The 23,645-nt window shown below is 51.7% G+C and overlaps 1 protein-coding gene across 1 annotated transcript in view; it reads right to left on the bottom strand.

Moving 5' to 3' along the window:
• ASTN2 (astrotactin 2) overlaps positions 1–23,645 on the bottom strand; it is a 366,433-nt gene that overhangs the window by 251,937 nt on the left and 90,851 nt on the right. The window contains exons 3-4 of the mRNA XM_080402294.1: positions 21,295–21,679; positions 2,837–2,986 (exon numbers count right to left, since the gene is read on the bottom strand). Coding sequence (XP_080258420.1) covers positions 2,837–2,986; positions 21,295–21,679 — 535 coding nt within the window. The remainder of the gene's footprint in view (positions 1–2,836; positions 2,987–21,294; positions 21,680–23,645) is intronic.

A 23,645-nucleotide genomic window follows, 5' to 3' on the forward strand; every position in this document is an offset into this window, starting at 1 on the left:
CAAAAGATTAATGAGGCGAAGGGTTTGTGTTTGCAATTGGATGTAAAATGCAAACATTGTGAGTTGTGATATCATCGTTTAACCTTAATGTTTCATAGCACTCCAACCACTTGCCCGCTGGAGGGACAATTAACTGCGGGCTGTAAAAACAAGACCTCCAGCACAGGAGAGGTGCAGGGAAAGGTGTGCATGTGGCCTCAGCAGCAGCACCCAGCCACAGCTTTCACAAGTGAAAAGAAATTTAAATTCAAAGGAAAAGAGGATGGGATGAGGCTGTGGGGAGTGAGATCTGCACTGGAGACACTGCAACTGGCTTTCTTTTGGGGGCTGCTCTGATGATTGAGACCTTATAATGATTGAGACTGATTTCTAATGATTGAGATCTTAAAATCTTTTTTCTAGGGCATGCCAGTGAGGGCTGCCACTGGTGGACACTCTCAAAGTTACATTCCCCTCCTGAAGCCCGTGGGGTACATTATGCCTTGGGCAACTGAGAGCAGACACAGCTCCCCACCATCTCTGATGGCACACGCAGCCATTCATGGATGAGCTGCTGGGAGGAACAGAGACCCAAGAAAACCACAGTAGGTTGGGCACCAGCACCGTGGGGACCCATTCTGCTTCTAGTGCAGACAAGGGAACAGCCACAACAGCACCTTCCCAGCTAACCTGGGCCCTTCCCTTCCAGCCACCCTCTTCACTTCTACCAGAGCTGAGCCCTGCAGCATAGGTGTGCAGCGAGACATCCCCACCCATCCTGCAGCACCTCTGGGACCATTGCAACCAGCTCAGGACCAGAGCAGCGCAAGGTGCTGGTGCCCAGCTCCTCCCCATCACCTGCCCTCACCCGCATCCTTCCCCCCAAGCTGTTCCCCAGCCCCACAACTCGGCATTCCAGAGTCTGCCCGGTGTGGGGCTGCACACCCCAGACGCACAGCCAACGCCCCGGCAGACAGCCCCCAGCACAGCATGATGACGGCGAAGATTTGTGGGACGCTCTGGCTCCCAGGGGGTCCCATCCCTGCCGGGAGCAGCACAGGAGTCCCGAGGGACATAATTTGATTTGCTTTCTGTAACACGGGTCTGGCTGAGGACTGCCTGTACTGGCAGCCGTGGCAGGGAGAGAGGGAGGGTGACTGCGCTGAGCACCACGAGCGGGTTCCTGAGGCACAGCAGCCAGAGGGGACATTCGGCTCCTCGCCCCAAGTAGGTGTTGGGCACAGGCTGGTCTCCAGCCCTCGTGTTGAGGAGGCACAAGTCTGGGCAGAAACAAAGAGCAAGCAAGGGCTTTCTTGTCCTGGTACCCACTGATATTCCCACGGCCAGTGATGGGCAGGGAGATCCTGGGGCTCAGGGGTGATGGGGTGAGGGTGGGGAAGACCTCCCGCTGCCCTGGGGCACACTGGTGCAGATGGGGATTTGCAGGGAGTCAGGGGAGCCCCAGCCCGGGGAGACGGAGGGTGCATGTCCCCAGAGATGGGGTCAAGCTGGGCTGGCTTGGCGCCACACTAGGTTCTCGTGCAGCCAGAGGCTCTGCCTGCAGCCGTGTCACCTCCTAAGCTTGGCTGCAAGGATTAATTGACTTCCACCGTTAGTGACCAAAAGGCCTCTTACCTTCAGGCTGTTCAAAAGTGAAACAAAACATACACACATGAAAAAAGAAACCAAACCAAAACCCAAACAAATAAGAAAAAAAAGAGACTGGAGCAGGGAATCATGAAAACTTCTCTAGGCAGCCACTGTGGACCTCAAAGTACCCACACACATGCACACTAAAATCCAGATATACGTATTTGAATAACTACTAGAAAACAAACCAAATAATTTAAACCAGTTAAAGAGTCAGAACATTTTCTTCACACTAAGTGAATAATTTATGGGGAGAGCTATAATAAAAAAAGCCCTCTCCAGGCCTGTATTGCAGGAAAATGTATCCGGAATAAAAGATTGCATTTCATACTCATAAATAAATGAAAAACAAAACCAACAGTAAACAGAAAGAAAAGTCTTTGCTTCCCAGTTCCCAGCACTGCCACAAAGACCCACAGTGCGCTGGGCAGACCATGGGTAAGGGACCCTTCTGCCCATCATCCCTGGAGGAACCCTGACACCTCCTCCCCCCCAGCTGGGGGTCTGGACCCACACCCTCCGCACAGCCTCAGCACTCACCGCTGAACCCACAGCCACTGCCCTTCTAAGCAGCAACAGCAACAGGAGGTGGCAGTTCCCCTTGCTGACAGGCAATACCAAGACCAAATCCTGCTCACAGGGCTGTTCCAGCCAACCTCCTCCTGTTGCTCTGGTGTAGCTGGCAACAGCCATCAAGGCTACAAATAAAACTCAGGAGCCCCCAGCACGCTTTTGCACGGTACAGCCTTCAAAGCCATGGATGCTGCTCCCACCCTCTGCATGGCCCCTAAAAAAAAGTCCAAAAAAGCCTAAGCACTGGGAAAGTGGAAAGAAGAGAGGTCCCAGTGATGTGAGTTACAGCCAAAATTAACTTCACCCCTTTCTCTGAAATAAACACTTGCCAAGAAACCGTATTTCCATCCCACAAAACCTCAGTCAGCCGGGCCAGCTGGCAGCAGGGCTTACAGCAGATCTGGATAAATCCTTGGTGGGATATGAGGTGACACCACTCCCCAGGACCTCCACCAGACCATCCAGAGGATGCCGTGTGGGGTTTGCCCCTCTTCACCCCATCACAGAAAAGCTCTGGGGTCCCCAGACTCAGCAGTGAGGGTGAGGAGCCCCTGCCTTCCTCCCCAGCCAAACCTCTTCAGACATGGCCAAACCCAGGGCACCGGAGGAGCAGCCGGTGACCGTGGCAGCCTACCTCGGGGCCGGCTCCGGCGTTTCCGTCTCCCCACAGACGTGCTGCGCAGCGCGGGCTGGAGCTGCCCGATCTCAATGGGTGTGTTGGTGCGGAAGCTCTCCTTGAACTTCTGCATCAGGGACTCCACCGTCTCCTGCGTCACCTCGGGAGCTGCAACACCGGCAAAGGGACTGTGGTTAAAAGAGGACCAGGCCACCATGTCCCCACTGCCCACACATACAACCCCTTCTCACAGAGGACAGTGTGAGCTGGAGCAGAGTCCTGGGCCAAGACCCTCCAAAGTCACCCATAAGGACCCACCCAGCCCTTGCCAAGTTTTACCAAAGCCACAGAAAATTGTGAGTTTACAGAAATCGCATTTTTTTCATGCTGCTTTCCAGCATTTTGGATTATCTCTTGCCTCTTCCTCCACGTGCACGCAGGGCACTCGGAAGCGTCATGCCCTTATCCAAGTCACAGCCGGAAGGGTTCAAACACACAGGAACTCCCCCAGCACTGAGCCGGCTTTGGGTCAGGTTTAACTCTGCCCTGGGAGCTCAGAGTCGAACCCCAGGCTTGGCAGCCTTTTGCAGGGCCGGGTACTCCCCAGCAGGCAAGTCTGGGATTACGGAGCGATGGGCAAGACTGGGGTAGGAGCCAGGCAAATGATGTACAGCCGGGCTGGGCATGTTCTGAGCTGTAGAAGGAATCCTTGGGGTCTTCCAGCAGCTGCACTCACATGCTGGGCAGCAGCACCTGAGCTCAGGAAACAGCTTGCTGCAATATCCCATGGCACATCACAGCTTGCTGATATTTAAGCAACTCCCCTCCTTGCTCTCACACAGCCCCTATCCAGTAATGGAAGAAAAAAAAAAAAAAAAGCACCGAACAAAACCCCAGATTTGTTCTATGAAAGTCACCACCCACACACACAACGGGCAGTGACGGGAAATCATGGAACCACTCACAAAGAGCAAAGGTGAAAATCAGGATCAAAAGGTTTGTTCTTATGTAGGCCACAGAGGTCTCCCAGGTTTAACAAAGAGTTTGGTCGCTGTCAGCTCCTTGAATAAACTCATTAGCAGAACATAACCTCTGTGCTGTCTCCATTTCGAGAGTCACAGAGTCCCTCCGCTTAGCTCCCGCAGCATGCCCGTGCCATGTCTAGAGCTACCGCACATCCCTTTCGGATAAGGGATAAGTGAGCCCCTTGGAGCCCCCCAGCCTGCCAGGAGCTATAGGCTGACACATCAGTCTGCACCTCCCGTGTCCAGAGACACACCACGTCCGTATGGAGCTCCTTGGGCACCCAGTGAGCTCAGGGTGCATAACAGCTCTGGACCACAGGCTCTAACTCCCTTCACAGCATGGTGCAGGGGCCATTTTAGTGCAAAATGAGAAGCTGGCTGGCCATGCAGGGCATGGTATTTGTAATCCCGGCCAAAGATTTAACTTAAATGTGGAGGCTGCAGCAGATGACTCTGCCAGCCAGCCACGCTGCAGGCAGCGCCACACCAGCCCACGAAGCAGCTCCCCCTTCCTTCTCCCCAAATCCCAAAGGTGATGTCCTTGGCCTCCCAGGGTTGAGAGGCTTTAGACCACCCCAGGGTGCTTTTGTACCCCCACAGGCTGCAGAGAAGGTACTGAAATCTGCTGGGACCACTGGGAGTGGCTGCAGTGCCCATGGGTGCAAGCGCATCGGGAGGGCCTGGGAGCGGATCCATCCACCCAGCGCTGCCGCACCGAGCGATGGAAAGACAAGGATCAAACCTGCTGCCTGCACCCGCACCAAAGGTGGGAATCATTTGGGGAGAGGTCCAGAGAGAGGGTGGCCTAAGGGACGAGCTATGTTACATCTTCCAATTACTCATCACCAGGCTCTCCCAGGCACCACAGATCAAAGGCAGAGCTCCCCCAAAGTCCCCTACACTTAAGGCAGGCACAGCTGGATCCTGCTGTGTCGGATGCCTCAGCAAGCAGTATCGCAAGGGGGGGTGGGGTGGGGAATAAAAAGTCACGAGCAGGGAAAGGTCCCCAAAAAGCATCTAGTCCCACTGCTGACGGCACACATCAACCCCTTCTTGCAGGACTCCATTGAGGCACCAGGGAAGGATGCTGTGGCAGCACCGGTGTGGCTCAGCACCACACCACCATGTTTGCAGGGGGAAGCCTGTCCCCACAGCTCCTTCACCTGGGAGCAAGCATAGCAGGGCCTCCCCATGAAGAGATGGCAAGTTATTTGAACCTCTGGGGCTGTGCAATATAAAACATGTGCAAGCAGAGCAGGGAGCTCAGGAACTGCGTGGCTGAGGCTTATTTACTGAAAGAAGGCCAGAAGGAGGGCGCGAAAGGGGAGAAGGAGGGGGACATGACTTCAGCTAGCAATGAAACGCGCTGAGGTCGCAGCTCTCTCATGGTCCCTGCTTGGCTGATGGGAGTAATCACCACTGCAGTGATTGTACCCCACCTGGCCACCACGCTCCTCGGCACATCCATGCAGAAGCATCTGCTCACACGCTTGTCAGCGGAGCAAACCCCAAAAGCAGGGGAGGAGCATTACCTTTGTGGGGAGAGGGCCCCTGCGGTCACTGGCTAGTTGTGATGATGCTACAAACACTCACTCCAGGAATGGGAGCAAAAAGCTGGTGCATCTCACAGTTCTGCACAGTTCATGTGTACCAGCATATCACTGGCTTCTCCATGTGTCTGATCTCTATGTGTCTGAGCTCAGGCGTTTGCAGCAGTGGGGAAGGGGGCGGGGGGGGGGGGGGGGGGAAAGAAAGAAGAAGAAAAAAAAAGAAGAAAAAAACCCCAACCCCTGCTGACATGATCACAAGCAAGTGGAGTTCTACACAGCCAGCATAAAGAAAATCCTTGCTCACAAATGAAAGGTAGGTGGGCTTCAACTGAATGAGTATCGGGGATCAAGGATGAAGGGAGGACCCTTCATGCACTGCCAACAGTGACAAAAAGGGAAGAAGAAACCAATGCATCATAATGAAATGAGACATGGCACTCGCTGAGGCTGGTGGGACCCTGCTGCCCATAGACATGGTCACCATATCCATAAGAGACACAGTCCACCAGACTCACGCTTCCCCACAGGCAGCTGTCCCCACCCACCCAGACCGATGCCTCCTTGGCCATCACACAACTGCACAGCAAACACCAGTTTGCCCACACACACCACTGTGCTCTGCACGCACTGCACGCGTGCCTGGCATTCCCCTTTCCCATGGAGGTTTGAATTGTTCCTAAAAGGATAGGAAGAAGTGCTGCCATGGGGTAGACAGTGCCCTTAATAATTTGCTTTAATTTTTGGTCAGCCTTGAAGTGGTCAGACAGTTGGACTAGGTGATCCTTCTAGGTCCCTTCCAACTGAACTAGTCTGCCCTGCATACCCCAGCACTGCCCTGCAGGACCTGCCTGGGCTGCATGTGCCAAACATGGGCTCGGCTGGTGGCTCCTGTCCCTGCCGCGCTACCCGCATGCTGCTCCCCTCCCCAGCATGATCAAGCCCCATCACCAGTGCCCAGGCACCAGCTCCTCCCAACAATGGCTGAACACGACACGGTTTTAGAGGTGATGGGACCATTCCCTCCTTGAGCAAAGCTTGTCAAGTTGCCCTCTCTCCCATCCCTGGTTTCCAGGAGATAAATCCATCAGGGCTATTAAGCTCACACCTTTGTCACCACGTTGACAGTTTCTCCAGCCTGGCAGAGGTGGCGAGATCCACCCTGAGGTCTGGCACAATGCTATGATCTCAATCTCACCCTGTCCTGTAGTGAGAGCCTGCGGCAGCATAACAACCCCAAGAACAAGCTGATGCAGAGGAAACACGAGGCTCTTCAGCCTCCACAAAATCAGCTCCCATCTCCAGCAGTGATTTAAGGACGCAGCTGAAGGTCACCATACCTTTGTAAAGCACATTATGTGTTCCCAACGTTCACCTCCCTCCTGTCCACCCCCATACGCTCCTTTGAAAGTGATTTGCTCTCCTTATGGCTCCCCTATGCATTTGCGTGTCTCCCACAGAACAATTCATACCAACAGCCTGCCTTTGTGCCAGCAAGAAGGAAGGAAGAAATTGCAATGGGAAGATATGTTCTTTGGGTTAAAAATTACAACAACAGCAGCAGCAAAGTCATCAATTGAACAATATAAGCAATGTTTGGGTAAAAATACATTGCAATAGAGATGGGACATGGCAGTGCTCGTTCCAGCACTCCCAGCACAGCCAGGAGAAACGTACCTTTCACAGACTCACAGGCTGGGCATGGAGGGGGCTGTTTTGAGGAGATATCCAAACTAGTATCTCACCAGCTTCAGCAGCCAGGAGAGGTTCTCCAAAACACAGTCCTGGGCTCAGATCAGTACAAGCACCCGCAACTTGTATTTGAGAGATGCACTAGTTGGGTGCTTCCACCATCCCATGACATTCCCAAGGGTTCAGCTCAAGGGACACAGAACTGCAAACCCCCACCGTACAATCTGTTTTCAGCCAGCAAAGCCAGGTGATGGTGGAAGTGCCCCATAGCTCTTGGAAACAAGCCCTCAACTTTGCTACTTTAGGGACTTCAGACATGGCCTTGGTGGACCCCAAGCAGCAGCCGTACCACAGACTGGAGAACTGCCCTCTCCTAAGCCAACACTCCCGCACCCTGCAGAGACCCTACACCCACCCAGTACCTGGCAGCCCCACTCGATGCTGCACCAGACCCCGGTGGGGCAGGGCAAGGGCAGCAGCTTCTCCCCCAACCAGGCTCAACACCTCATGCTGCCGTTGGGCGGTTGGGAGAGCTGGACAACCCCATGGCTTAGTTTTTGCAGCTTATTAAAAGAGCGATGAGGCTTAAAGTCTGCAAAGGTGCCAGCTTCCTTGAGTCTCCCAGTCTTTGGTGTTCAGCTTGAAGTTTTGGTCCCTGGAGCCACAACCATCCCTGTCCCCCTTGCACAGTATCTGCACTCCTACAGCTGCACGAAGGCGACTGGGAAGGCAACAGCAGCTTCTGTTAGATCTTCCCATGCTAGGTACTGAGTAAAACATTTTTTTTTAAAATATAGTTTTTTAAGCATCTGGTTTTCCCATCCCTCTCTTTGATTTCTGAGTGTCAGAGGGTAAGTTATCGATTCCTCATCATTACCAGTGGTTAAAATGCTCCCAGAGTTTTGGAGAGAGAAGTAACTTGCAGAGCAGCTCAAGAGCTGCTCGACTGAGCGTGCTGCTTCACTGGAATCAAAGCGTTTCACAAGAACATGTCAAACTCAATCAAGGATTAAATGAAAAAGTTTGGGCACAATTAGAAGTCAAGGCTGGTGGGATTTTTATCTCTTGACCTGTGCACACATTCATAACAGCACCTGTGGCCACGTGCAGGACGCAGCCCCTTCATCTCAGACACTACCCCTTCTCCAAGACTATCTCCTGCCTCTCACCAACTGCTTCCAGTATCTTTCAAATAATCCGCTTTTTCTAGGCACAGGAAAGGGTGCGCTCCTGGGAATCACTGACACCAGCTGTAAAGCTCTAATGCATCATCATGTCCACTACATATCACGTAAAGATCAGGTATGTGTAACGCAGTTTAATAACATTATAATTGTTTCCTCCAAATCAAACTCCCAAATTTCAATAAGCTGCTTTTGATCTTTCTGGATCGATACATTGAAAATTTCTATTCTACAAGGTAATTTCAAGAAATCGACTCTCCGATCCTATTTGGGATGAGCATAAATTTCTCTATACTGGAAGTTTTCCACATGGTGGAAAACCCTGTTTTCTCCCCAGCTCTAAATAATGGGTGTTTGTTGCTTTCCGAAGCATGAAATAAGCAACATTGTTTGTTCTGAAACTGGGATGTGGACTGATTTTCAACAGTGCCACCCTGAAGGTACTAAGCTCCAGCAAGCAGAGAGCTTTACTAGCATAAAATTAGGTAATTACAACAACGCCTATGTGATGATGGTGGGAGAGATTTGTACAACAGCTTCACACATATTGGGATGAAAACACAGTTGGGCAGTGATGTCCTGACAACACAGCGTGGAGGACATGGAGGATAGGGCAAAGACATGAGAAACACTAAGAGCTTCACCTCTCCATCTCCTGCAGCCACCAAAGCCTTCTACCACCTCTCCAGCAAGAGAGCCTCTGTCCCCATCAGTCACCTGCTCTCCACCAGCCCATGTCATATGCCATGTGCAAGCACACCACATCCAAGAAACACCAGGAGGCTGCATTATGCAACCAACTCAGGATATGTATTTAAAAAAAAAAAAAATTAAGAATGTTTTTTATTAAAAAAAAATAATATATATGTATACACACAAAGCAGAAATAACCACACATACCCGTGCATCAGGGGACCAAGTACCTCCTGCAACACATACATCTCCAAGCCATCCTTAGGTGAACCCATCAGGGACGCAACATACGTGACGCCACGCGCTTTGCTGGAGCTGGCCCCCAGCCCAGCCTGCCAACGCGGCTGAGGGAGGATCAGGCTCTCTCCGAGAAGCTCTTTTACACAGAAGGGTTTTCAGCTGCGGCAAGAGAGGGATATGGGAACCTGGGAGCATTTTGAAAACAGGCTTGTATTCCATCTCTGCTTTTTCTTTCTTCTCTTTCCTGGCCCTTTTTGTTAAGTTTTAAAATAGAGAATGTATACATTTTTTTAATGTAGGTATTAATACATAGATATTAATATCTAAATAGATTACTACATACATTAATAAATCTCCCACTATAAAAATAGATTTTTATACGTAAAATTCTGATTTTAATTGCAAATTGGAGGGGGAGGGTAGCAGAAGAAGAGATAAAGTTTTATTTGAGATGTCTTCTTTGAAGGAAACTGAACAAATGTACTTTCCTCCTTCATATATTCATGAGATGACTGCTTCCCTACCCCATTCTCCACCACCCTCAGCTCCGGGCTCAGAGCCAGCACAGTCCTTATCTGGTACAAGGCAGGGGAAAAAAAAAAACCCAACCCTGATAGGATCTGAAGTTTTCAGTAGTTTAACAAATCTGAAAAAAAAAAAAATGTCCTCATTGATTTTAATAAAGTGTGGGGTGTGTGACAAGGAAGGGGGGATGCCGGGAGAGGTTGGCATGCAGAGTGGGAAGAGGATGGAGATCTGTGCTGACTCAGCATCCCACAATGGGGATGGGGACCCCAGAGAGCACCAGGACACCCTAGAACCCATCTGACAATGCACCCACTCTTGGCTTTTCCTTTTCATTGCAAAGCTTTGCTGCTGTTCCTCCCCCACCCCCTGCCTACAGAGATCTATAGGCACCCATCTATAGAGAGCAGGAGGTATCATCTGCAACTCCTGTCCTTGCTGCAGCCAGGTGACCTGCTCCTCAAACCAGCAGGACCCAGGGGAATGCCCAGCATGCAAGGAAAGAGCATCTGGAGCCAGAGCCCACAGCAGCACCCTCCCAGCACCAGCTGCCCTGACCCTTCTTCATCCTCTCTCCAGTCACGGCGCTCAATTGCTTCCCAGCTAATTGCCTCCACTCATGTGTGCAAACTAACCGTTTACTGGAAAATGCCACGGAATGTTAATTTCATTCGGAATTGGGTAATTGTGAAGCACTTTCATTTTTTTATTATAGGAAATGAATAAGCATTGTATTAATAGCATCGCTTCCAGCTCCAACCACAGTTGTGGCCCCATCGACACAGGCTGTGAGTTATTTGTCACCCCATACTTTCCCTGCTTTTCCACCTTCCTCCTTTCCCTTTCCACCTCCACACTCCCAACTTCCATGTTGGTAATTAAAATAATGCAATATAATTACAAACACATCGCAAAAGATAAAACGCTTAACAGCTGCGGTCCAACAGATCCTGCCTCTGCCTCACACCTTTGCATTGTGAGCATCTTTCAAAAGCAGATGGGTCTCTGCACTCCTTGGGCTACTACCAGGTGGGTTTGACCTTCCCCGGAGCTGTTTCTGACCAGGAAACCTTCAGCATTTCCATGGGGCAAAGATTTTTCTAGCACGCCGCTCCCTGACAAGTACAGGGCATTTAGCTCTTTACCCCATTTCTCTTTCTGCAAGGAGAAGTCTTTGGCCATGGAATGCTGCCCACGAAGCCTGCCCCATCTCCTCCTGCCTCAGCATCAAGAAGGTCCAGGCCACTGGACACTCTGCTTCCCACTTTTTCCACTCTAATAAAACCCTTAACTGACCTTTTTTTTTATAAGGCATGATAGCTTTTTCACTTAAATGGTGAGCAGAGAGGAGTGGGAAAGATGGGCAGACCCTCAGCAGTAGCTAATGTTCCTCAAGTTATAAAATAATTGAAAAGTTAAATAAGAAGACTCTGGAGGAAGCTTCCCGATTTGGTGCTAATGGGGACACGAAGCAGCCTGGCCTAATGTTGCATGGAGGAGAGACACCAGCTTGAGAGCACAGCGCTAACCTCCCATCCTTCTCTCCACAGCACGTCTCCTACAACTCCACAAATCCAGAGGAAAAACTGCCCCATGGAGTCAGCCAGGGCAGAGACCCACCAAGGGTGGAGAAAGCCCCATCCCTACCTGGCCAGGAACTGCCGCTGGGGGATGAACCTGGAGGCAGCAGTAGTTCGGTGTCTATAAAGTGAGTGTGAGCAAGACCCAGCACCCCTAAGGATGGGCAGGGCTCTGGGAACAGCAGTGCCTGGCAAACATGGGTGGGAAATGTGGCATTGTGGCCGCGCTCCAGCCTCAACCACAACCCAACTCCCTGCTCAGCAGCGCGGTGCAGAACAGATCTGTCAGCTGGCAATTAATTTTCCTTGCACAACAGACAGGGTGATGACACCTTTCCATGGTACCAGCAACTCCGTGCCACGTGCCGGGGAGAGCAAGGGAGTGACATCAAGCCAGAGAAAGGCAAACCACCAAAAACTGGTGCTGGCTCAGGGGAAGACCTGGAGCTGAGGGAACACCCAGAGAGCCCAGGCTGTCAAAAGGAAACCACTTCCAAGCCACATGGGTGAAGAAGTGAGGCTGAGCACAGCCAGAGCCCACAGGACCCGGTGGGTGAGTCGCAGCAAATGCTGTAACTCAGCGGGGCTGTCAGAAAGGATTGATTTGAAGCACCTTGTTAATAAGTTTCCTCTCCGCTGGTCCTTTGGGTAGGTCATTGCCTAATGATAAATGGGGCTGGAAGGTACCTACAGACCTCGTATCAGCGCAGGTGCCCGGCCTCGATCCGTCTTCCTTAGGAACCAGCTGACAAAACCAACTGTCTCGGCGCCGTAGCCAGGTAAAACACAACCGATAGGAAGAGGGCATGCAAACAGAGCGAAGAGCTGGTGCTGCAGCTGCCCCCCCTGCTCGCCTCCCCATAAAACCCATAAGCCTGGGACAGACCAGCAAGGAGAACACCTTGCACACACAATGCTACTGAAAGCCAAGGTGAAGCAGCACTGAGCATCACGGACTGAGACAAACCCATTGCTCCCATGCAGGCAACAGGATCTGGAGCAGCCTCAGCTCTGAGCCATGCATCCCAGTGCCTGAGAGTGATCTAGAATCTATATATTCCCAGCAGAAATGAGGAACATTGTGGGGTTGTTCTCCTTCATCCCAGACCCCATGCCCTCTTCGCCTGGTCAGCCTGACTTCAGAAACCAGTGGCAGGTTTTTGCTCCACGCTGACACCATGGAAGGACAGCCCCAGGCAGAACTGAAGCTCTCCCAGGTCCTCCGCATTGCACACAAGGCAGCTGCAAGTTGCAACCCAGCACATAAACCAAGGAGAGGGGAGGACACTTGAGATCCCCCAGGGTCTTCCAAGGGGAATAAACAGCCATCATTTTTTTTTTTTTTTTTTAATTTTACATCAGGGGGGAAAAAAATCATCTTGAAGCTAATCCTGGTCAACAACTGGCCTACAACCAGCTACGCCTTAAATAATGTAGTGCTTTATCAAACATTCATAGTGATGCACAAAGTGATGAACAACATGCGCCTGGTGTTTATATAAGTATAGTTCCTGATGGCTTGTTTTCCTTGGACAGCCAAAACTTCACAGCTTATCTTCTCTGAGCTTGTGATTTCGCCTGGATGAAAAGCACTTTGGACATCTGGGGAATCAAGGCTACTGCACACAAAACTGCCACGACATCTCCACCAGGCATCGGCAGCCCCACAAAACCCAACAAAACCCCACATTAAAAGAGCTGCCGCTGACTTGAGGTGCCACAAGTCACTCAGCTGTGACTGGGAAAAGGGATGAGCAAAGGTATTTCTTCTCACGTGGCATGTCACGCAGCACCAGGGCAAGACCAGCCCAAGATTCACAAAGTGGCAATAAACCAGTGGGACTTCACAAAACTGCCATCCCTTTGGGATGCGCAACAAAGTACCGGTATATTAACACCCCTTTTCTCTTCCATTCCCTATAGCACCATCAAAAGCCACTTTTCCGTCAGCTTTTTCCCTCCTGTCTCATGAAAACATGAGCAGGGTATAGCAAAGAGAGGGGAGAAAGAAAACCACATCAGGAATCCCAGCCTGCCAGCCTTTCCTCAACAGCAACGCTCGCTGGGGGCCAGGAAGAGCCCTGGCTGGGCTGAGATGTTTAAGCATTAATTAGTCATTAAGCACATGCCAGCACAGCACTTCCCTCAGCCCAGGGGACACAGGATCAGGGGAGGCCACCAACCCCTGGGAGCTTCCCCATCCCTGCTGAGCCATTGCTGGAGACAGGAGGGACATGGCCTTTGCCGGGAGCCCTCCTGGGCATGCTCCTGTGCACCCATGATGATGCTGTAGGCCACTTTCTTGGGGGTGTACAGGAGGGGGAGCATGATCCACAGGACCACCGGGCCAGGAGACCATCAATCCCTCCCCCCACATTGGTGAGGACAACACAGATTTGGGATGGAGGCAATTAGTTCAATGTGATGGGATGAGCAAAATAAATGTAAAGTTCCAGCCTGGTAGCTTTCCATTTAGAGCTTGAAAAGCAATTAATATATTAATTATGATTGTGTTTATGCCTCTGGAAAGCAAAGCTTTGCCCTGGCAAGTACGGACACTTTCAAATCAACATTAAAGTTAGAGCTGGCATTACCATAAAACTAAAGGGAATGACCCATGGCATATCTGTTGTAACATCTGCAGCTGGGGACCCTATTCTCTTCATTAATGCACTCAAATCAGTTGGAATTAAGCATGTTGGACTTAAAAAAAAAAGGTCTAATTTCTCTAATAACTAGACATACTAGTTAAGCATGTGTTTAAATGCTTTCCTGAATTGGGACTCAATTCCTACCCTATTGGGCCTCATTTTTTTTTTTATTATTATTATTATTTTTTATTTCTTCAAAGCTGAAATTTGCAGCCAGGTTTTTCAGCCAGGAATAGTGGACTGCAAAAACACTTTCCGCTGGCAGGCTACGTGAATATACATTTTCAAAGGTCTCTGTAAATTACACAAGGAGTTGGCAGAGATTAGAGCTGGGAAAAGCTGATCACGTACAAAGAGGGTCGTGATCCCATCAGGTCACTGGAAAGAAGACAGAGCCCCAAGACACATCAGATGCCAGCCTGACGCACTGTCCCATTTTAGCCTCCAGCCCCAGCAAATGTTAAGCCATCATTTTATTTATTAAAGGCTCAGAAAGCCTCTGGTTAATGCTCAGATTCAGGGTGGCACCACATCTGCCTACCCAAGCAAGCGGCAGCTGCAGACAGCGGCTCAAAGCCCTGGCACGGCCGCGTGGGCACCAGGATGGCACACGCCGACACGGCGGGGATCTCCCTGCCGGCAGCCAGCCACAAGCCCGGCCAGGCACCCACCTTCCCCCAGGGACACCGGGCTGTCACCTCAGAGATGGCAACATCAGGTCAGCCACCTCCCTCCTGTTGCCCACGGGCTTTCCCTTCTCCATCACGGAGGGCAACACTGTCACCCTGCCCATCACGAGGGCATCGCCCCCGACGCACATCCTGTCTTCAAATCTCACCTCCAAAATACTGCCGAGCTCACATGCTTGTAATGAACAGCGGCTGTAGGGCACAGCTAAACCACCTGCCCTCCTCGCTCACATCTCAGCCCCCCAAACGTCCCTTCCCCCAGCCCTGACACTGACCTCGGGCCAGAGCACTGCCTTACCTCTCCCGTAGAGGAGCCTTCACTGGGTGTGAAGATGATGACTGAGATGTGGCCACCAGAACAGCTGCTCCAGCGTTGGTGGGTGGCATAAGAAGCCCCCCTCCTCATCACCAGGACCCTTCCCCTGCCTGCCTTTCTGTGTTATCTCAAACATAAGCCATTTGTCTCCCCTGCCTCAAACCCTTCTCCCGCAGTTCTCCCAGACTGCAGCACATCCCAGACATCATCAGATCAGTCCGGCTGGGAGGCTGCTGGGACCACAACCCCTTACATTAGCGGTTCTCAGTATTTCCTCATGCTGCCCAGTCTGCTCTCTGGCTTGACTCCCCTCTCCAACTCACAGATGAGGACTAGACCATTAAGTGACATGACCAGGGTTACCAAAGCAGCCAGTGGCAGAGCAGAGCTGAACCTACATCTCCAGGTTCACTCGAGGTGCCAGACCATCTTTCAGGCATGCTCAAAAGCCTCTTACTACCACTACAGAGAAAAGCATCCATGGATTAAGTAAGAGAAACTTCAGAGGTTTACCTAAGTTAACACAGCAGGTGAGAAGGAAGTCCAGGAGATATGAATTCAAGATGACAGCACAACCACAACTTTGATATGCCTACGGTATTAATCATTGGTACCATCAGTAATAAGTCCTGTCTCCTGTCTAGACTTGGAGGCCATACCCAGACTGCAGAGTCTGTGAAGCCAGCACAAAGGCTCGCTTGGAAAGTTCTTTTTTTGAACATGAAAGAAACTGAGAAAATAAAGGTAGGTCCTTTGTTGGAGGACTGGAATTGCAGATACTCGATTTTCAATCAAGTCTGACATCTATTTTCTCCTCAGTTTTCACTAGGCAGAAGTTCTGCTTCTCACCAATCTGTAGTAGATTTGGTTTGGCAAAATCTTCTCATTGGGGAACTTGTGGGTAACCCCATATTCAGGCTTGCTGGACTTCTATCTGCCTTCATTTACTAACCCCACCTCCCTGCATCCAGCAACATCCCATCTGGGGATGCAGTGGTGCCGTCTGCGATAGACCGGGGGCCAGACTCCCTCAAGCAGCACTTGATGGACAGAAGCAAAGGGCTCCTGCCACTGTAGGATGAAACTGTCAGTAAAGACGAGAGCCAAGTATATTAAAAGACAAAAGCAAGTTAGGAATTCCTCAGCGGCTGGAGCTCGAGGCCATCTGCTTGGGAAAGGCAGGAGAGCAGAAATCATCAGGAGCATGGACTGGAAACCACCCAGAGAAGCAGGGACAGAGGCACTGAGGACAGTGACACCACCCAAATTCACCCAAATTCCCTTAAATGCAGTATGTTGTGTACACACAGGGACTGGGTTTGGACACGGGAGGTCTCCCGGCAAAGACCAAGACCCCAGAAACTGCACCCCACACCAGCAGACCCCACTTGGCACCACACACACACGGTACAAAAAGGCTGGAGACCTCCTAATTGCCAGAGAGAACCCAAAACCACGAAGAGACAGCACGGCCCCTTTCCACATCAGCACAAAGGGATCCTTTCGGCTAATTAGGACTGTCTGGCTATTGCCTCCTTCCTTGCTCGATTTCATTTTATTATATTAATAATAAAAAAAGGACTACTTTTCTTCTTAAACTGCCTCAGATTTTTCTTCTGTCGAAATTCATCTGGGCTCTGTGCAATGTCACCAGGTCAGTTTGTGCTCCTGCTGCAATTCTAATTTTGTCAGCTTTCCATTTTCTAGGGAGTTGGGGATTTTTCTTTCGCTCTTTCTTTTTTTCCCCCAAGTCAAAAATGATTTTGCATAACAGTAATAATGTTAATGGCCCTGCATAGCGCATCCAGATTACAACTGCAGCTAGGGAGAAATAAACATCTCATCTTTGCCCTGCTGTTTATCTACCCACAGCAGAGCCTGGTATCAGGTCAGAACCTGTAATTTCATTAACTTTATCACTCAGACGCGCTTGTTGCTAGATGTCATTATTCAGCACATTGCTCCCATGTTTTCTTTGTGCTGAGCTTCACTTCAGATGCTCTGGCACTGTGCAGGAGCAGCCCTCCCACCTGCATCGCTGCAGAGCACTGCCCAAGACTTGGGAGGAAAGTTTGGCTCGCTGATCTGTGCTCGGCTCGCCTGTCACTTGCAAAACATTTGTGCTGCTCGACCACCCGGGCCGGGACTTCTCTCCCATTTTGCAGAGCTGTATGTAGCAGAGTCATCCACTGCAATTCCCTGCCTGACCTGATACATCCAGAAGCTCCACATGGGGAATAAAAAAATTACACTCTTCCTCATGGAAATGGCAATTGAGCCCAACAGCCACACAGTGCAGGGTGCACAAATCCCCAGTGACAGAAAGCACCCGCCGCCGGCACAACCCAGCAGCTGCAAATCAATCACTGCCCGGCACGTGGGGGAAAGCAAGCAGCGCAGGCAGGTGGAGGGTGAGCCGAAATGCTCCATCTTCCTCGGATTTGCCATCCCTGATAATTACTGTTGGGAAGTGACACTTGAAAGAGCCTCTAGTGACAGCCCCAGTGATGATACTTTTTGGAGCCTGCTGACAAGTCCCAGCTGTCTTATCACAATGTTACGCTGCAAGAGCAGCAAGGAGAGCTGCTCCTTTGGGTGCTGACGGACTCCCTGGGATGTGGGCACAGCTTCTCACCCAGCTCTGGTGTTCATGCTGAAACCTGGAGGCTCCAGCCACGCAGCCGGACACCAGGGGAAAGGCTGATCCTGTCCTCGAGCTAGGGCCAAGCTCCAGCTGGGTTTGCCTTGATGCATCCATCCTCAATGCACCTCTAAAACCATGCCCAAGCAGAACTGATTTCCAGTCCCTGGGGATCTCCAGGTAGGCAGTGTCTGCTCACACCAACTGCAGTTTCTCCACCCCACCTGCTGCATCCCCAGGGGAATCCCAGCTGCATCTGCCGCTCAGGCAGGTCGAAGCGCCTGTGTGCACAGCACATCCACCGCGTCCTGAATCACTGCATTGCCATGCATATGCAGATCAGGTCAGAGTGCAAAGCCCACAGCATTTATATTATCTTTATAGTCTAGAAATCCTAGATCTGAACTACATCCACCTCATCCTTGACAATCCAGGCTCCGACTAGCTTCAGCAGAGGAGTAACTAGCACATACCATAGGTCGACTCCTGGAGCAAAGCCCGTCTGGAAGGAAACACACAGTGAACTGGCATTGTTTGGAAGGATCAGACTAGGCAAGGCACAAACCTGCCTCCATCCAAGCTGCAGAGCCTGGCGGCATCATGTGCTGAACTGGTTGGAGCATTTGTGAACACATCTCACAGCCTAGAGTAGCCCTGGCCCTGCAGGCAGCTTGCAGCCCTGGCTTGGGGGGATTTCTCAGTCAATAAAAGTAGTTCTTTATTGCCAACTCCTGAAGCCCTTGGATAGTTTAATATTCTGCCCTAGATCTTGTTTACTATTATGTTTTGAAGAGGACTGAAATGCAGTTACTGCTGTCTCCCCCACTCACACAACTCTAAATAATTTATAGAAAAGCAAAACAAAGAAGAGAATATGAAAGAATAAAAAAGGTACCTCAGTTACGATATATGAAGGCTTTCATTTGTTCATTCTCATCGAGCAGAGGCTTGGGGAAACATCTCTTAACACCACAGGCTGGTAACAGCCAGCCATACACAAAGGGGAATGCCAACAGGGATGCTCAGATCAGCACTCAAGGATGGCAGATTGACCCCTGGGCACCTCAGTGTTTGTTAGCAAACCATCACCATCATAATAACCTTGTTTAAAAGAAGAAAGAGTAAAAAGCATCTTAAGGATGGAAGAAACACAACCTCAGCCACCACTTAGGATCATCACAAGTGCAGGGACCTGCTTTCCAGAGACAATGCATCATCTGTGCTCTCCCTGGCTCCGTCACTCAGAGCCGCAGTCTCCTCTGCAGAGCCAAGAAGAGTCTCTGTCCCCATCCTTGTCCTCTAGCTCCGCCACCACGGGTGCTCCAACAGGGACCGCTCAGACTTTACGGGAAGCCCACAGGCTCACGGGAAGAAGGGAGGGATGGTCCAGGTCACCCCAAGAGCCCCTTCCCTGCACAGAGTGAGCTGGAGCATCCCTTCCTCACTCCTTCCAGAGTCACTCGGCAATTAGCACTAATGTACTTGGCTTTTGTTTATTCAAATGTATTTTACTGTTCATTGCAGGTGAACAACATTAAATGGCTTCTAACAACAGCTCAATAAGCAGAGGTGGGTGTTGCAGCTTCTGAGAGACAGACTAAAAATGCAAGCAATCAAGTGTGCATTAGCCAAAACACTCTGGGGAAAGCGCTGCTCTTCTCCATGCAGGAGAAATATCCCTCCGAGTCACACAGTTGTACCCGTGCAGCCTGCCGTCCCTCCATCCCCATGCACAGACCCTGCCCGGCCCCCTCAGGGACAGTTCTCCAAGTGCAGAACAACATGGTTTGGCAGCACGAGTTTTATTTGCAGTTCAGAGAATGAAATAAAGAGCAGCCAGTCTGGACTGCTTTATATAGGCTCTCGCACTGACCACCCCCTAGAGCTCCTGGGTGCCTTCCAGTAGTGCATTAAGAGACACCACCGGAATCTGTCACCCATGGTTTTGTCTCTCAGTCTCTCCCAGCAGAAGCCGTACGGGCTGACACAGGTAACGTGCCTCCCCAGCTGCTCAGCTTGCAGGAGCACTGCGAGCCCTGTCCGTACGCACACCCTCTGCTCCTGCATGCCGCTACCGCCAGCGACAGTGCCATCCCGGACACCGTGACCGCAGAGGACCCTGCCCATCTGTCCTGCTGCGCCCAACCTTTGGCTATCCGCTGTGCCCGTTTTGGAATGCTTTACCCAGAGGGACCCCCCACACACTATTTTCTTCCCGAGCTGGGCAGAGCTCTGGGGAGGAAGAACCCCAAAAGGACCAGAGCTCCTCCAAATCCCAGCCCAGCACACTCAGGGAAGGCACAAAGCATCTGCAGCACCTTGCCTACTCAGGAATGGGGCACGCCAGCCCAGCTCTCGCTGCCCTGCTCCCTGCAGCTGCCAGCAGAAGATTTATACCTCAGAAGAGCGGTGTTGTCCAGTATTACACCTTACAAGCAGCCAGAACCCACACTTATGGAATTATACAGGCTTCTTTCTAATCTGACCTACAGATGCTATATAGCACTCTACCTGCCATACCAAACACTATAGGTGGGAAATGGTTCACATTCGACATCTGTGTCCATCCGTCGGATCCACATGGATTCAGCTCTGTGCTTCTGCCCACAATGAGAATCTTCTAATCTGCCACGTACAGCTCCAGACGGGGCTTCTATGTGCTTGTCTCAAATCTACAGCCCTGATGACTTTGTTTGCGGGTGACTACAGGATCGTTTGTCTGATTGCTCAGAGAATAAAGCACAGGGGATGTTTTGCTGCTAGCGGAAAGCACTGCTTTATGGAGCAGCTCTCTGAGGAGCATCAAGGCTCAGCAGGCTGGCAGAGCCCCAGCACACCAACACACTGCCTCGCTAGAACTGATGCCCTACTCAACAGCAAGGCAATGAACATTTCTGCCACCTAGAAAGTAAAGACCAGCCTGATTGATACCCATGTGCTAGCACTCACCCACGGCAAGACGTTGGGATGAATCCTAGCATTCCCATCCTGTTGAGAAGAGAGGAGTTCCAGCACTGCTAGAGCAGCAGGGATGCCTCCTCCATGCTGCCCCGTGCACGGTGCTGCACAAGCCCGTGGCAAAAAAAGCATCTCCCCTCCGTGGGGAATTGCCAGCTCTGCTCCCCCAGCCAGGCATCCCCTAACGCACCGGGAGTTTCACAGTGGTCCCTGCCATTGCTAGGACCAGATATACCACCCAGCTCGAAAGCAGAGCCATCAGCTTCCCATCTCATCACACCAGGCAGGCTCATGCTGGGAACAGGAGACTGGTTTGGGAAGAAGATGCTTATAAAGGAGACGGGTCAAATCCTATGCGTCCCCATCTCCGTGCAGCTCCCAAGCGCACAGCTCACGCTTCTATGGCACCCAAGCCACCAGCAAAGCACAGTCAGGGGGTGCTGCGAGACATGGGGTCCTGGTCTTCGGGGCTGGCAATGACAGCTGAGAGCTCACAGCTACTGTGCCTCAGTTTCCCCAGTACCATCCAGAGGTGATACCTCTCTCAGGAAGGGCAGCTCTAGAACAAGGTCTGCAAAGAACCTTGTAGACAGCTGAGGAACAAAGCCTGGAAAGCCAAGCACCAGCCACAGGGGCTGTATATGGATGAGCAATCCTCTCTAGGTGACACCACACAGGACAGACATGCTGGCAGGAGATGCGGACAGTAAAAGAGGAGACAGAAAAGCCACAAACCTTTCTTTTCGTAGTCGGGCTTCTCCTCCCCGCCCCGGCCCAGGCTCTCCAGCGTCCGCGTCACCTGGCTGCCAAACTCATCCTCCCTGGTGCTGGGTTCTGCCCGTCGCGGTGTCTCCTCCTCCTCCTCATCCTCATAGTCATCCAGGATGGGGGTCTCACGGATGGGCACCCCGATGACCGAGTTGTGGGCCTGGAGGCGCGAGTTGCGGAAGCTCTCGCGGGCCTGGGGGCCCAGCAGCACCGAGGGGATATAGTGGATCTCGTGAGTGGCCTCCGTGCTGGCACTCTTCTGCGGGATGCGGCGGCGCTTGTGCCAGCGCCGTTGGGCGTACAGAGCCACCATGAAGACCAAGAGAAGCAGGAGCAGTGCGATCAGCCCGCCCTGCAGAGGAGAGGAAAGGGCATGGGTCAGGAGAGGTACAGGGCACAGGAATGGGTCAGGAGATGCAGAAGGTGCGGTGATGCGTCAGGAGATGCTGCAGCCACTGTCCATGGACCCTCTCCTCTTCCACCCTCAGAGCATCCTTTCAGCAACACCCCACGCACACATACAGGTGGATACGTGGGGAAGCCACCTCCAGAACAGGACATCACTGGCAGGTGGAGCAAGGTGTCAGAGGTGGCCTTTAGCCAGGGATGGCACAGTGACACCCCTAGCTCAGCTCTGCCCACTCTCCCAGGGACTTTGTTCTTATCACTTATCCCTTGGGTCCCCCCAGCCATCCTCACCCACACGCAGAGGGGCCTGAGGTGGGTACGCACCCCTCCCACCCTGCACCGGGACATGACAGAGGTGGCAATCACATCCCACCACTTAAGAGAAAAAAACTCATTAAAACAACCCAGCCACCGACATGGGAGCAGTAAAGCTTCAGCAGACACAACGTTTCACACAAACAACGGTGCAACAAATGGCACCACGCAACTGCCGCTCCCCAGGGCACAGTTAGCCCAGCTCCATCATTTCTGGTTGTGATTTGCCTATGGTTTCAGTGAGACGTCAGCTGCAAACCTGGGGGCACAGCACAGCATATTCCAGACCAAGACCCCTCTCTGCAAAGCTCTCCTCTTCCCCACCTCCAAATTTTATTCAATACAACTCCCAGCTACGTTACCATTATATTATAATTTTTTTAACCAAAATAATAAACTTCCTAAATAGCTCTACACCCATGGAAGTAGCCTCCTCTCCCAGGGGAGCTGGGCTAGGAAGTTCCAAAGGGCGTCAGCCCTGCCTCTGGCTGCTCTGGATGTTAAATTCCGCCAGTTGCTCAGCTCCATGCAGGCAGGAGCTGTGCACATGCCAGTTACCAGCCTCTTAATCTCCACAGCATCGGAGCAATTTTATCCCATGGCAGACAAGAAAAGCAGGGCATGTAAATCAGGAGCAGCATGAGCAATCGGGGCTTTGCAGCATGACGTGGAACAGCCAGGGCAGGGCATTTCTCTGCCGGCAGGCGTTTCTCTGGCACAGGGGATGCCACAGCCCAGAACTTTACAAAGCATGCAAAGGCGAAGCAGACACATGCAAATATTTCCTCCGCATTAGATACAAAGCACCCTGCTGTACCCGGAGCGTGGGTCTGACTCGTAAACAATATCAGCTGTAAAGAGGTGGCATCAAGAACTGCAGCTCACAGGATGAGCTACACGGGGGAGAAGCCTCAGAAGGAGGAGAGACGCTTCCCTGGATGCTTCACCCTGGCACCACAACTTCCTGCAGACAGGAGCCCAGCCCAGCCTCTCCCACATCAGGACCACCTCCTCTCCCCACTAATTGCTACAAACAGGAGCAGGGCTTGGGGATTCAGGGGGACATTGCTCAGCTTGATTTCTCCAGTTTAGGTAACATGCAGGAAAGGTGTTGTAGTGTCCAGGAGATGCTCAGGGATCTCTGCGAGGGAGAAGGGCAAGGCTAGGTCAGCAGTCTGGGTTCATGCCCTGAAGTACCAGAGCACTTAAAGGATCGGTCCAGTGGGATGAGGACCCTTCGCGGCCTTCCATGCTCACAAGCAAGTAACAGCATGGACACCCCAGCCTGGAGGAGCAGACAGGCATCTCCTCAGGTCTGCACAGCACCTGATTCACAGAGACCCCAGAGCATCACAGGAGCTGCCTGGCATGAGCCACCCACGCTCCCTGGCATCAAACTGGGGACATTTCCTTGGAAACCCAGTTCGCAGGAGAAAAACCACAGCACACCAGACCCTGTGAAAGGGAGGCCCAGTGACAGGGACACAGCAGGGTCACAAACTTCAACACAACAAACCAGACAGCACAGCCAGCAAAGCAAGGGCTCTGATATTACAGAAGGGTTTCAAAACAACACTGGTGGACAGGACTACTGG

Source organism: Falco punctatus, assembly GCF_963210335.1.
Source record: "Falco punctatus genome assembly, chromosome: 9".
NCBI classification, from domain to species: Eukaryota; Metazoa; Chordata; class Aves; order Falconiformes; family Falconidae; genus Falco; species Falco punctatus.